The 15247-nt window shown below is 42.1% G+C and overlaps 2 protein-coding genes across 2 annotated transcripts in view; both read left to right on the top strand.

Moving 5' to 3' along the window:
* Positions 1 to 1268: 1268 nt before the first annotated feature.
* Positions 1269 to 6609, top strand: LOC306978227 (piggyBac transposable element-derived protein 4-like; the record flags this gene model as incomplete). Its single annotated transcript, XM_079576753.1, has 2 exons — positions 1269 to 1516; positions 5280 to 6609. Exons 1-2 carry the CDS (start codon positions 1308 to 1310, stop codon positions 6607 to 6609), a joined length of 1539 nt encoding a protein of 512 aa, XP_079432879.1. The 5' UTR covers positions 1269 to 1307.
* Positions 6610 to 9785: 3176 nt separating this feature from the next.
* The window catches only part of dnah3 (dynein axonemal heavy chain 3), a gene marked incomplete at both ends in the record, with an annotated part of 43940 nt that continues 38478 nt past the window's right edge, over positions 9786 to 15247 (top strand). The window contains 6 exons of the mRNA XM_079576752.1: positions 9786 to 9803; positions 11082 to 11299; positions 12422 to 12566; positions 13392 to 13587; positions 13748 to 13943; positions 14060 to 14185. Of these exons, the coding sequence (XP_079432878.1) occupies positions 9786 to 9803; positions 11082 to 11299; positions 12422 to 12566; positions 13392 to 13587; positions 13748 to 13943; positions 14060 to 14185 (899 nt within the window). The remainder of the gene's footprint in view (positions 9804 to 11081; positions 11300 to 12421; positions 12567 to 13391; positions 13588 to 13747; positions 13944 to 14059; positions 14186 to 15247) is intronic.

Below are 15247 nucleotides of genomic sequence, written 5' to 3'. Positions count from 1 at the left end.
TCGCAGACCTGATCAATGAATCAATAATTTTGCCATTTTATTTCAATGTTATTCAGACTGTTAAGATCATTTTTAATTCAGCCTTAGAAATTAAGAATGTTGAGAGGATGAAAAGGCTTTGGGGTCCAGACTAAAGCCTCTGGAGGTCTGGATCTGGACCCAGGTCTGCCAGTCTGCTTTAATACAACAGAGGGTTAGTCAGTACATTTCTGACACTTTCTTTTTTAGAAACGCTGGAAATAACAGCTTTAAACCAGCGGTTCCCAAACTGCAGGTCAGGGACCAGAGGTGAGAGAAAGTGCCCATTTACCATTTCAAAGAGTATTGTCCTAAACACCAGTCATTGGCCAGTGGTTAGTGGTTCTTACACAGAGGGGCAGGGCCCGAATTGAGGTCATTATGTCCCACGTCTTCCCTGTATTATTGCATGTAACTGTTATTCACTGTAAATTGGTTTGTTATTCGTCAATTAGCCTTGAAATACTACTACAACTACTTTAGGGCCCCTCGGTGAACTTTTGCTTAGGGCCTCAGAAAGACCAGCATTGCCACTGGCTCTGACTGCAGGTGGCTGATGTCCATAAACAGACTCAGTCAAATCAGCCAGAATTGCTATTTCATGCTGGAGCTGTAATATGACCACTAAAAAAAAAAAGCTGGAATTTACTTAATTTCACTGCCACCGCTCATAGGGACACTCACTGTCACTTAGCGTTCTATTGTGATTGTAATTATTGGCATTTGTTTTTATATATTTTTTTGTCTGATTTGTACTGTGTATTTTTGTAATTTTTTTGTAATTTATTTTAAATAAAGTCTATCTAAAAAAGGAATCAGTGGAGCAGCCCTTTTAAATAGGTAGAAACGCAGGCCCAGGGTGCTCTGCTTCAAAAGTTTGATTATAATCGATGTTGTGAATAAAGTTAACTCAGTGAATCTTACATTTAGTCGACTAAATTTACATGCAATTTAAGTCTACTAAAACTGAAAATTGAGAATACAATTTCTTGACCCCAACTAATTTACATTTTCGTCAGAATTCTAAGAGTAAAACTACATTTAAAGTATAGTGCACTTTGCAATGGGAGAAAGTTGAACAGAAGTTATAGTGGATGCAGCCCTCTGACTGTTGCCTGAATTTAAGTTCTGTTGCATCCTCCGTACAGTAGGTGGCGGTATATAATTCTATGATGGCGGTTTGCACCTTCGACCCCGGGGAGAAGAAGTAGAGCTAAAGCAAAACTTCAGCACCCACGGAGCTTTTTCCCCAACTCAAGTGTCGGAGTTTGCACCTGTCTGTGGCCGAAATGAGTGCCTCGGACTCGGCCGTGGACGCTGTGCCAGTGGAGGACCTACCGCACCGGTCTACCGGTACCGGGCCCTGCGGGGACGGCGGGGACAGTGGTGGTAGTGACGACTTCGTGGACTTTGAGGACAGCGAAGACACCGAGCACAGCTTCGACTCCGCCGAGCATGAGATGTTTTGCAAGGGGAAAGACATCAAGCTGGATCGTTGGTGAGTGCATTGTTATGTTGGTGGTGTAGAAGAAAGAAGAAGGCATTTCTGGAACATGGAATGCGGAGTTTTCAGGAGCGTGGACATGGTTAGCATAGCATTTCGTTAGCCACATAGCATAACTGCCTAAGTCATTTTGTATTGTTAAAATGGCAATAAGAGAAAAACAATGTGTTTCCTATAAAACGTCTTTTTACATGTTTTCCAAAATCAAAACAAAAATAACTTAGGCAGTTATGCTATGTGGCTACTACATCACTGAAGTAAATATAGCCTACAAAAATGCATTTGTACAACTATCTTTTACCCGAGACTAAACCAGGACTAATCTGGGTCTAAACAAGGTCTGAACCATTTTCATTGAGTTGACACAGGGGGGGGGGGGGGGGAAATGTACCTATTGGTCTGTTAAAATGCATGAACATTCACCAAGAAAATTCACCATTAAAATAAAAAAAATCTCTGTGGGAGGACCCCCGGAACACCCTTTTAAATATGTCCCCCCTATTACAAGTAATTTACGTTACAAGTGCATTTACAGGGTTTCTGCATGGCATTAAAAGTCATTAAATGAATTGGGCCAAAATCAAGGCCTTAAATGTAATTAAAAAGCATAACATTTGATTCAGCTGGTAACTCAAAGTAGTGTAGCTCAGCAAAACTTTAAACTGTAATATGTAATACATACATATTACAATTTGGTGTGAAAAGTTTGGGGAACAAAAAAATGTTAGGTGAATAAATCCAAGCGCCGTCTCGTACAATGTGACCTTCCAAAAACCACCCCAGGTCTAGATCAAGATTAAGTCGGGGCTGGACTTGACTAGCTGAACTAGAATGTACCTAAATTGCACAAACTTCTGCCTAAATGGAGTATAAACTATGTCGAAATCAGAAAATAGTCAATTCCAGAGGCGCTTTTAGTAACGCTTTTATCTCATTGTAAATAGTTTGCAAAGTATATTGATGCGATCCTCTGTATTTATACTGTATGTATTTTGTATTTTGCTACAGGCCTATGTCCCTTTCAAATCTTAACCCCCACCTGAACTCGCCACATTACCTCTAGTTTGACATAACCCAAATCTAAAAGCTTCTTGGAAAGAATAAGCAATAAAAACAAAGCAAAAATAATGATGAAAACGCAATTTAAAAAAACGTGATGGAAAAAGTGCTATTTTGTCACATTTTTGACGCTCTGTTGTTGTGTTTTTGTCAGACAAAAAAGGTAAATGCAACAAAGTGATGATAAAAAAAGAGACGTTAACAACCCGAGAACATTTTTTTTATGGAAACCTACTTTGTTATCCATGTAATGTTTGCTCTATTTGAGTCTGTGTTTACTAGAAAACGATTAATCGATTACTGAAATAGTTGACAACTATTTCATTAATCGATTAGTTGTTTCAGCCTTTCTGTTATCTATCATTGTGTAGATTTTTCTGAGAGCATTTTGCTGTGTTATAGGACTGACACAGAGGAGAGCGATTCAGAGCCAGAGGAGAGCGATTCAGAGCCAGAGGAGAGCGATTCAGAGCCAGAGGAGAGCGATTCAGAGCCAGAGGAGAGTGGCTCTGAATCAGAAGACAGTGATTCAGAGCCAGAAGACAGTCCGGCAAAGAGGAACAGGCTCAAGGAGGACAAGGAGGACAAGGAGGACAAGGAGGACAAGGAGGACAAGGAGGACAAGGAGGACAAGGAGGACAAGGAGGAGACATCACCATCTCCGCCTAGAGCCAGTCCGGATAAGACTGTCCGCGGTTTGTGGTAAGCCACGGTTTAGAATATGAGAATTACTGTGTCTTATCATTATTTTAGCAGCAATTTCATATTAATTTCAACGAGAGATCATTTCCTTCAGCGCATTACTGAAACATCAAGTCAAGTGTTTAGCTTTTGTCTGCAGTTTTGTCACATTTTTGACACTTTTTCATCACGTTTTTTTAATTGTCTTTTCGTCAGTATTTTTTGTTTTATTTGGCAAAACCCAAATCTAAAAGCTTCTTGGAAAGAATAAGCGATAAAAACAAAAGGAAATGTGGTCAGTTCAGGTGGGGGTTAAGAGGTCAAAGTATAATGGGATATAAACCGAGTAAAATACTGAAATATAGATGGAAAATTACCAATTTCACTGAAATGGACCATACCGCCTTTGCTCTGCCCAATCCCGTCAGACCTTGGAAGCTAAGCAGGGAAGGGCCTGGTCGGTACTTGGATGGGAGACCGTTTGGTAACACCAGGAAGCCTAGCGAATGTAGTGAGTGAGTGAGTGTGTGGTGGTCGAAGGGGCAGATGAGGCAGACCGGTTGCCACGCTTCCGTCTAACCCAGGACAGCTGTGGCTACACTAGTAGCTTACCACCACCGGGTATGGAGTGAACGAACAGACATAGACATAACTTTGTCCAACTGAGGACTCACATTTCCGGTCTTATCCTTTAGCTTACCAATTTTTTAAAAAGTTTAAAATTAGCAAAATTGATTCCTGGCCTGATTTTTTTTTTTTTTTTATCTTCTGAATTTTTATTTGATCAATAACTAGATTAAGTTGGGTTTACACTATGCGATTGTTGCAGTGATTTCGACAAGACTTTAGATCAGGGAGAATTTCAGCTTCAATGCGCCGTGTGTTGCACTCACAGACAGAGGGCAACACAACACTCATAACGTCTGCCTGCCAACTTTTTAGTGAATGTTTAGGATGGTAGCACGTATCAAACCAGCATCCACAGAGCAACCACACAATGCCGGGGTCACGGCACTCGTAAAGAGTGAGCCGATGAGCATTTCTATTTATTTGTTTAGCCAGGTTAAAAACTCATTAAAGAGCGGTACATGAAGAACCACAAACAATTTACAATATAACACAAATACCGTAATTTCCGGACTATAAGGCGCTACTATTTCCCCACGCTTTGAACCGCGCGTCTTATATGACAATGCGGCTAATTTATAGATTTTTATGATCGTACTGAATATTGTGTCATGTTATCAAGTGTTTTTAGACCCACTCGTATTAAATGTAGATGCATTGGATTTGGAGCTGTATATTCACTTCAACTTTCATTGGAAATGACAATAACAAACATAAAGTTGTGGAGATGAGAGTATGGTTCCTTTCAGACATTCCCCACTCATCTGCACATTAACAGACCCGTGGTAAACTCTTGCTCTGTCCAGTGTGTTTGCTGCACACTGGTGCATCGGCAGCAGGATGCCCTCCCGGTGCGGCTTATATTCAGGTGCGCTCAACAGTCCGGAATTTACGGTCACTTTAGTTGAAACGTCTTCAACCACGTGGCTTTTTTCTAGTTTATACAAAATGCATATTTAAAAGAGTTTGGAGATAGTAGACCTCAAATGTGCAGCTTCTGATTCAGCTGATTTCAGTCAAACGGAGCACAGAACTGGAAGGCCTTTTTTCCTATCTGTCCTCACTATTGGACAAATATCAACACAATTAAATCAACAGAAAGAGGCCCAGTGCTTACAAACTGTTTTTTCCTCAAAGCCCCCAAAGAGCGATAGTTCAAAGACTGAATATGATCTGTAATAGGGAAGTATGAATGCGATCTGTAATAGGGAAGTATGTCGGAGCAAGTTTAAAGGCTTTGAGCAGCTAAAGTTTAGCTGAGGGATAGTGCTTCCTATAGCTTTTAGTTTTACTGCTAAAATCCTACTTTCATCACTTTTTTTTCTTTCTTTTTTTTTTTTTACTTTAATTGTACGTGCTCATATCATGATTTGTTCTATTTTCCCCACAGTAATGATCAGGACGACCCGGAACCACAGTCTCCATCCAGTCCAATGGCGCGCTGGCACTCTCATGAGGAAGATGATGTTGGGCCTTCACTGTTGCCTTTCCAACCACTGCGACCACCCGGTCCTCAGCATGATGGCATAACGACAAAACGTCCTCTGGATTGTTTTCAGCTTTTTTTCTCCGATTCGATCATCTCAACGCTTGTGGAGAACACCAATGCCTACGGCGCGCAGACGAGCCCGGAGATGAACGAAACATGGACTGACATTACGACTGCGGACATGTCTTCTTTCATTTCACAGGCGCTGTTTATGGATTACTTAAAGTTTCCTCCAATGGATCACTACTGGAGCGATTATAAGCTGTGCAATTTAGAGTTTGTAATGAGTCAAAGTAAATTCCTGAGGATTTGCCAGTGTCTCCACCTGAGCAGTTTGGAGATGGATGCTGAAAATCGAGCTCTGAAACGCACTCCAAGGCACGACCCTCTTGGGAAAATCAAGCCGCTGTATTTGAAACTGGCCGAAGCCTGCAGGACGAATTTCCAGCCCGATCAAAACCTCTGCGTTACTGAGAGAATGGTGGCACAAGAACACAACGGCATGTTCACTGACGGGGGCTACAGGGTTTTCACGCTAGCCGACTCCGCGACTGGCTACACGTGGAATTTGTCTGTTTGTGAGAACGAAGAGTCCTCCGGCGCCAACCGAGCGTTAAGATATAGCTCCGTGATTGACCTCATGGATACGGAGCACCTCGGAAGTGGTTATCATCTGTATCTCGACAGGGCCCACTCTAGCCCTCGCATCATCCGGGACTTGTGGGCGAAAGGAATCGGGGTTTGTGGCATCGTCGCGAAAACCAAGAAGGGATTCCCGAGGACGTTGGAGAATGATTTGACCCCAAGCGACGCCCGGGGGAGTTTGAGGTGGGCACGAGACGGGGCAGTTCTTTTTGTGAAGTGGAAGGACGCGGGCGAGGTGGCCATGTGCTCCACCGTACACGCAGCGTACAACGGGGACACCGTCCGCAAACGGCAAAGAGTGGGGGGAAAGTGGGTCGCCCTGCCGGTTCCCTTCCCGCCTGCTGCCAAGGACCACAGGGAACACATGAGGGGTGTCGACGACTCTGAGATTCTCACTGAGCATAAAAACATAGTCCTGGAAACCAAGTGGTACCAATCATTGTTCTTTCACTTTTTGAACATTGCCGTGAGGAATGCCCACATTCTCTACAACCATCGTCACAAAAGGCAACAGAAGAGCCAGAGGTGGTTTATGGAGATGCTTGTTCAGCAGCTGGTTGATTACAGAGGGGACAATGAAGCCTAGGCGTTAATTCAACCTGGGAGGCTAATTTCAGCATCACATACCTCCAGCCAATGATCGCTTCCGAGAGGGCCCCACCTCAGCCATCAGCATAACCTCCATAGCAGCCAATCATCGCCCTCGGTCCTGCTTTTAAGCCCCAGCAATCATGGTTTGTTCGCTTCCCAGCTGTGCCGCGACCTGCCTCCGCCCCATCTCCGCCTCTTCCCTCCACGGCTTCTCCCTGCTGCAGCTTCAAGGGTCTTCTATACCACCACCAGTGTCCAGGCTCCAGGGAAAGACATCCCTAACTCCAAGCTGTTCATCCATACTGACTTTCATACATCGATGTTACCGCCGGGGTCTGATTGCCAAAATACATGTCAATAAATCTTCCTAATCACTGCTTAAATTGAAATGTAACCGCTTAAGTTTTTCAGAAGGAAAACTGTGTCACAGATCTGTTGTATGTCAGTGAGGGTAACCACATCAAACTGTTTTATTGCACCTATTTCGCACGTTATGCACAGTTTGAGCTATTGAAGTATTTCTGTTTGAGACTTGAGCATTTTGTCATATTGGTTTGTCATATAATGTTGCTTTCAAATAAATGGCCACATTTAACCACATCTGTCATGCGCTCCTCTTTTTATATACATTTTTTATCAGTCATTTCAAGTTTTACTCAATTTATACACACTCATGTTTAGATAGATAGCTGGTCAGATTAAAAACAATGAAAACCTTAACTGTCAAGAGGCAGTCGTGCCAATGTTTCACGTAACGTACATCATTACACACAGCATTGGTCAATAAAAAGATATATTTTAAAAAAAAGGTTTCTCTCTAGACCGCACACACTGTATTTACTCTTTTTGACACAAAGAGTTCACTGGCTTTTTTAAATTCAATTGATTTAATCACATGTAAAATTGGGCAATGGACAATGTTCAAATTGTTACTCAGAAACTTGAACAGAGCAGACAATGGAGCTTGTGCCAGTTAATATGTTTGCAGGTAGTGTCAGGACATTATTTTATTTCTTTTTCTAAATAAAATTCTAAATCTGTCATTGTATGTCGCTGGTAGTCTCTGGAAGCCAAACTTTTTATAATTCCCCCACTGATGTGCTGTGTACAGAGTTGAACAGTAAGCTCACCTGGACAGAGACAGGAGAACTTGCATAACGGAATGTTCGCTTGTGCACTGGCGGTACATGTCCTCACCCTCATCTAGATTGCATGTTCATTTTGTAAAAAAAAAAAAAAATGTAAAGAAATGGGGGGGGAAAGGTTTCATTCATTCATTAGAGAAATCTTGCACATTTTCTCAAAATTTGTTTTTCTCAAAAATTATAGTCTAATTTACTCTAAACCTTGCATGTTCTCCCTGTATCTGGATGGGGTTTCCCTATGCACAATAGGTTAACATCCAGGAGGTGATTTAGACCATCAACATGAGTAAACAACATTCGGTGACAGGTCTCTAGGTGCTGCACTGCTGTCATCCACTCCTCACAGGTCACGCCAGTGGACTTGAAGAACGAATCAAATGCAGAGGACATATTTCATTATGGGGTCAATAAAATGAACCAAACATTAAAGTTTTGGAAATTTAACTCCAATCTTTAAAATTATGATGCTGTGAAAAAAAAGAAAAAAATTGCCCCTCCAGGAACAGCCACCTTAATGTGTTGGAGGAGTTTGAGCACCCGAATGATCCTGGGAGCTATGTTGTCGGGGGCTTCGTGCCCCTGGTAGGGCCTCCCATGGTAATCAGGTCCTATAGGTAGGTGGATGGATGGATGGATGGATGGATGGATGGATGGATGGATGGATGGATGGATGGATGGATGGATGGATGGATGGATGGATGGATGGATGGATGCATGGATGGATGGATGGATGCATGGATGCATGGATGGATGCATGGATGCATGGATGCATGGATGGACAGTGAAAATTAAAGATCTCTTCTGTCCGAGGCCCTATTTTTTTCCTAGAGTAGTTGAACAAAATCAGTTTTGTCCTCCTTCAATACACTGTTAACAAAAATAATTGCAGAAATGATACTGTGCATCTAATTATAACGCATCTGAATCAATTTCCTGAACTTGCAGGGTAGTTTCTGTGACAGTCACAGTGACCCTGAAAAATGACCCAGCAAGTTGTGAAAGACGCTTATAAAGTCAGCGTTGTTAAGAATGTGGATGTTAAAAAAGTATTAGAAAAGCTAGGGATCAATTTAATTTCAGGTTGTTCAGAAGAACTAGATACAGTCAGAAAGTGGCAATTCTGTATACAGTAAAATGCTGATTTCCTTCCTTTCCCATTCGTTTTTTTTTTCCCCCCATGAATTCCTTCTATGTAGGCCACAGACAAAACTCTTTATGTTGGCTTATCAATTACCAAGTAAAACATAAAAAAGGTTCTTAGTCCTAACTGTGTTAACTAGTTGACTAGTTTGGCCAATGTGACTTGATTGTCCTTAAAATACAGCAGTGTATCTGATTGGAAAAGGATGTCAGAGAAACTAAAGGAGCTTTGTAACTAACCACTGCCCGCAAGCACTCTCGTAAACTGTCAGCAGAGGGCGGCAAAGAAGTACGCTAGATTTGGAGGGTTTCTACGTGTGCACAGGTAGCTTTTAACAGCGTAAAAACCCAGCAAAACCATGCTTTTCTGGAGGATTCAAAACATACTGATGTACCTGTTCAGAGAATATATCATAAACTACAATATTTAGTCCACAAAGACGCACAGAAAAGAAAACAGAGCCTTAAATCAATAAAAGTGTTCGAGGTCGTCCCGCCCACTGCGTTGCCATAGCGACAGTCGACCATGCAGTCCACGAGCCATCGCCGCCGAACACACACGCGGCGTTACGTTTGGGCTTACGTCCAAATCAGTTTACACCGGTTTCTATGTTATTAAATCTGCGTGACTTCAGGTGAGAAACAACTAAGTTATTCTCGTCAAAATTGTCTTTTTATGAACCAAAAGAGCACATTTTGTACTCGAGGTAAGTGCATGAAATCTTTTAAACTATTTTATTCAGTTCAAGCACATGAACTCTTCCGCATTATCTTAGCTAACTACGTCATTAGCAAACAACGATACTGAGTAACTGACTAACTTTTCTGTCAATCTCTTTAGAATAAATCTTTGTGGATATTGTCCTTCCCCTGTCATCTGTGGAAGATGGAACAGCAGCGACAGGTTTGTTGTCCCTCTGTCATGTCGTTTGTTTTGTTTTTGTTTTCTTTTTTTTCCACATTAGCATGATTATAATATTCCGTATGTTAGTTTTTATAGCAAACTGGACCATTGCCATCGCAGGGGTTGGGTTTACTGTATGTGTAGAATTCGTCTTTTAGCTGACAAACTGCAGACATTTTGATTGGGTTTATCATTTATCATTAATGGCTCTGTAATTACGGTGTCTATAATATCCACGAGAAGTTTGGATGAACTCTGTCAGCGAAAATAAGTGAAGATGAAATTGTTTTCTCTTTTGTGTCAATTTTTTTTGTCATTCTTCAGCCACACAGCCATAATAATAGAGTTTGAGGAATGTCCTGGATATCCGCCATATTTCTGAGTGCTGGCTAAGTATTGTCCATAGACCAGGCCTTTTCAATTTGCGGCCTGGGGGCCAGATCCGGCCCACAAAACAATTTGTCCGGGCCCTCTGGTTATTCCCCAACCAATAAGCAACATAAAATAATAATAAATAACTTATAACAAGCAAATAACAAGGCCTTTAGACACTAATAGATTTCAGGATGGAACCTTGGATCTCCATGTTGGCCATGTTTGTGAGCACGGGCAAATATTTTCATGTAGGGTTAGCTTAAAACAGTATAAAACGTGGGGGGAAAAGCCGTGTAACAACTCTGTTAGCTGCTGAGTCACTTAACATTTAACGCACAGGAGTGTCCAAGTGTTTCAATGTAAACAATAACTCCAGTATTCTCCCTTAGTTTATTATGGGAAAAGTCTGCTGCACATCCCATGATGCTTAGCGATATACGTAACAACACGATACTGAACTCTAAAGGGCTAAAATAACAAATGCCAGTTGTAGTGAGAGTTATAATTATGTATCTGCGGCTGCATGCTGTGGCTTTAAAATGATGATGATGATGATGATGATGGACTGTTTTAAGTCTTCTTGAGCAATGAAAATTTGAGGACTCTTTTTTTGTTATCAAAGCTACGATTTAAAAGCTAAATACTTTACTGTTCAATCAAAATCTTTTTCTACACTTTTTTATTATAGATGTGCTTAGTGAAATTGTCCAGAAATGTTGAACAAATCAGTTATACTTCACCTGAATTTCAGAAGAACGATGGTTCCGCGAACAAGACCTCCAACGCTCCACTTCCTTCTTGGCCCGAAACATTTGAAGATTTCTCCGATTTACGTCAAGTAATACTCCCAGAAACTCTCTGTTGAAAGTACTTTGTCCGATGGCTCTTGCTTTGTTGTCATAGAGATTCCAGAGAAATAAGGACCACCCTCCCATTCTCCAGCCCAAGTGCGTCTGGAACCTTTTGGTCCCCTACAAGGAGCTGCGGCACCATCGCAGTCCCACTGAGATCGTCGGGAACAACTTCTGCCCCCGCGCTCAACCCCTGAAGATCTCCAAACTGAGGCAACGTCAGTCCAATCATACGTCTGTGAAGCGACGGACAGCTCCACGCAAGGCTGGGTAGGAGGAAGACTGACGGACTGAATGTTACAAATCAATTGATAGAAATGTTTTAGGACATACAGTGCAAGTATATGCCCCCCTTCCTGATTTCTTTCATTTGTTTATATTTACCACACTTAAATGTTTCCGATCATCAAGCCAATTCATATATTGCAATAAAGTAGGCTACAAAATCATAATCAAAATCACTCACCAAGAAATGACTCCAAGAGTACGACAGCTCATCCAGGAGGTCACCGAAGAACCCAGAACGACGTCTGAAGATCTGCACCTTCATTGGGCTCAGTCAAAGTCAGTGTTCATGACTCAACTATAAGATAAACACTGAGCAAAAATGGCATCCACGGAGAGTTCCAAGGTGAAAACCACTGCTGACAAATAAGAACACAACAGCTCGTCTCTCATTTGCCAAAAAAACAACTGGATGATTCCCAAGACTTTTAAAGACTTTTAAAGAATTGAATTTTCTTTTAATGTGACAATCGTTTGGAAACTGCATCTTGTATTCGCTGGGAATGTCCTAGTGTGATATAAAAGTGTCTTGATGATCAGAAACATTTAAGAGTGGTAAATATAAACAAATGTAAGAAATCAGGAAGGGGCATATAAATACGAGCGATCGCTGTTATTGTTTACTTCCGCAATATTCACTGGATGTTTTGGTGAATGGTAGGCAACAGCTGATGCATCCAGGCCTTTAGCTCGGTTTTATAGAATGATAGATAGATAATAGGATTTTAATACATTTTTTATCAAATATGAAAACGTAAAATAACTACCACGACCAGCGGATGTGACGACATCGCGATCGCTCGTATACTTTCTCACGGTACTGTATTGTCTATACACTATTGAAGGAAATATTTTATTGACCGCCTGTGACATAATTTGGGTACATTTTTTTCATCATTGCGTCAGATATTTTTGGTCAAAGCTGATAAAGTGTTCTGCGATGAGTGGCACATTCCATAAAAATTAAAAATCTTCTTCCAGTTTGGTTGCACTTTGGTTACTTATAATAAATTTGGGACAAATCTAGCTCGTCCCAAACGTGGAAACGTTAGAATTGATCATATTATTTGTATCACACATCAGACCTAGTTATTCCATGTTTTGCAGGCGTCATGGCCCAGCGACAGGCAAACCCTCTGTGTCCAAAAACGTTCCCAGAGAACGGCCGCTAAGTCCCATGACACAGCGAGACATTATGATCAAGGAGGAGGAGAAACAGAAGACCCCAGAACCAACAGAGACAGACTTACAGGTGAGAACAGTCGCCCTTAGAGCTCTTACATCATTCAAAACTGACTTCTAAGAGCTTAGCGTAATATTATATCCTCATCATCAAAGAAATGTCTGGATATTGTCTGCACTCAAAACTGTCTGTCCTAGCAACCTTAGCCCTAGGGTCCATTATAGTCCTGTTTTGGTCTTGGTTTTGTATTTCTTAAGCTTTACAAAATTATTTTAATGGCTCATACTGTGTTGACATAGTTCTGTAAAATACTGTAGTACTTTTGTTATCAGCCTGGCACCACATCTGGAGATGCGTCCTCAGGCGCTGCACTGCATTCGCCCACTGCTCCTTACACGTTGCTCTAGCGGCATCAAAGCATCGGTTAAATGCAGAGGTCAAATTTCCCTACGGGTACAATAAACTACACCTTAACCCTAACCATAGACAGTTATTGAATATCAGTTCTTCCTCATATCATGCAACACCTGGGTATATGTGTACTTCTGAAAAGTACCATTTAAGTGGACATAAATTGTACGTTGTTGTAAAACTTGAAGTCCAATTTCTTAACGAAGTTCCTCAAGTTCAATATCCCTGATGACCACTGGTAAAAGTGGCTTTTTTGCTAACGACAAGCGGAAGAGCTGCTCACAGCCGAACTCGCAGGCCTGCCTGTCCCCACGCATCCAGACAGGGACAGAGGGGAGATTAGACCCTGCCTACATTGCACTTAAGTGGCATATTTAGGGTGATGACTATTTTGTTCGTAAGGTGAGAAAGAGCTCCTCTTCTTCCTCCTATATTTTCCTTTCTGATGACTTACTATGCCACATGTGCACTTTGTCTTCACAGAGGTACGAGTACTATATCCATTCCATCCCCTCCTGCCAGCTGCCCCCTGAGCCCCCTCACCAAATGGAGCACATTGTCAGCCTGCTGCCTCCTCTTGGCACGGGGAAACACTTCAACCGAAAAGTGCAGATCTTAAGGGCCAGTTTGGAAGAGGAGGTCAAAAACAACCATGTCTTCAACCTCAAAAAGTCTGTAGGTATGTGGGAACCTTTACTCACAAATAACAGTGTATATGATCTGAATGCATTCCACTCAACTCTGCTTCTCTTTTGGAAACCTGCTGTTGCGCAGCAGCCTCATCTCAAGTTAAACCCTTATTACTTACTTCTCACTGCGTCTATTGTGTGTTGTCTCAGTGGACTACATCCTGATGGACCCAGCTGAGTGTCAGAGGCTGTCCATCCGCAGCATCCCACAGCCCTTTCCCCAGAGGGTGGTTCGTGCGCCTGTGCCCTGGGCCCAGAGCTACAGGGACGCCAAAGAGTGGCACAGCCGACATCTTTTCACCGTCAACACCGTCACGCTACAACTGCAGAAGGCTTGGATAGACAGGTGCTGACAAGCCCAGCACTCAACCGCGTACTTTGTTTATGTCATTGTCTCAACTTCTCTCTCATTTCATTTCTGTTAATTTTGTTCTCTCTCATTTCATTTCTGTTTTCCTCTAGCTTCTCGTCCTTGCGATTTGTTCAGCCGGAGGACCTGTGTTCTTCCAGCCTCCCTCCCAGTCCCTCGGAGTTCTCAGAGCTAGTACAGAAGCAGTGCCAAAGAGCAAGACAGGAGTTGCTCAGTCGGTGAGTGAGGACTGCTCCCTCTGCCTCTTGGCTTCTGATACTGACATCCACTACAGTTCAATAGGAAACATTTGTTGGCACTACTGGGGAACCTTTATTCAATCAGTGATCTTAAAGCTCTATCAAGACATCATCTGAACATACTCAGAATATATAGGCCGGCCACAGTATTTATTCACTTTAGTCATAGGTTTCGTAGTGAAGCAAAATGAAAATGAAGCAAAAATAAAATGAAAATCAAGTAGTAAAGGCACTATAGCTGATTTCTTTTTTGTAATGGAATGCAATAAGTGTCCACCTGCAGTATATTGTTAAATCAGACATTTGTGGGAAAAACAATGTATGTTATAAAGCATTTGTGTCAATTTCATGGCTCTGATTAAATTTGCAATGTGTGAAGCAAAATTGAGCTTTTCATCATGTTACAAAGTTGTTCTCTCATTGAAAAACTCTCTCAGACTAGTTTTCTAGCATTTCTGTGACAGTGACCCTGGCAGGTGATCCTGCAAGTTGTGAAATGTGCCGATAAACTCGTCCCTGTGAAGAATTGTTCGGAAGGTTAGGGATTTAGTGGCTTCCTCTTTCTTTATTTGTGATAAAAAGATTCCTGTTTTGGGGATTCTAATTGGGGGTCAGCCCCAGGTTAAGTACTTACTGGGATAAAGGTGACTATCAGAGACTTGATATTAAGGATTAAGGATTCACACTTACCTGACGCATTGTCGCTGTTTGGGAGAGCAGGGCGACTATTTGTCTGCTCAGGTCTCCTCTGGTCTGCTCCGTCTCACCTGCTAAGAGAAACATCTGCACTGAAGTGACCTGAACCCCAGACCGAGCTCGACAGCTGCACAATGCTTATAGTGTTTGTAGCGTACGTTTAGTAGTAAATTGTAACAAAAGGCCTCTGTCCTCGTTCAAACGCTGTGTGGAGGTAGCCAATCACTGACACTGATTTGACAAGCACAATCAGCCAAAACTGGCTTCACCGACCTCCACAGACGCCGTCTATGACTGACGGTGCTGTCCACGCCAAACACACGATTATCATGTTTGTGTGAAAGG

This window comes from Gobius niger (genome assembly GCF_951799975.1).
Source record: "Gobius niger genome assembly, chromosome: 19".
Taxonomy (NCBI): domain Eukaryota; kingdom Metazoa; phylum Chordata; class Actinopteri; order Gobiiformes; family Gobiidae; genus Gobius; species Gobius niger.
The sequence above is the reverse complement of the archived record's forward strand: the minus strand, read 5'-3'. Positions and strand labels throughout refer to the sequence as shown.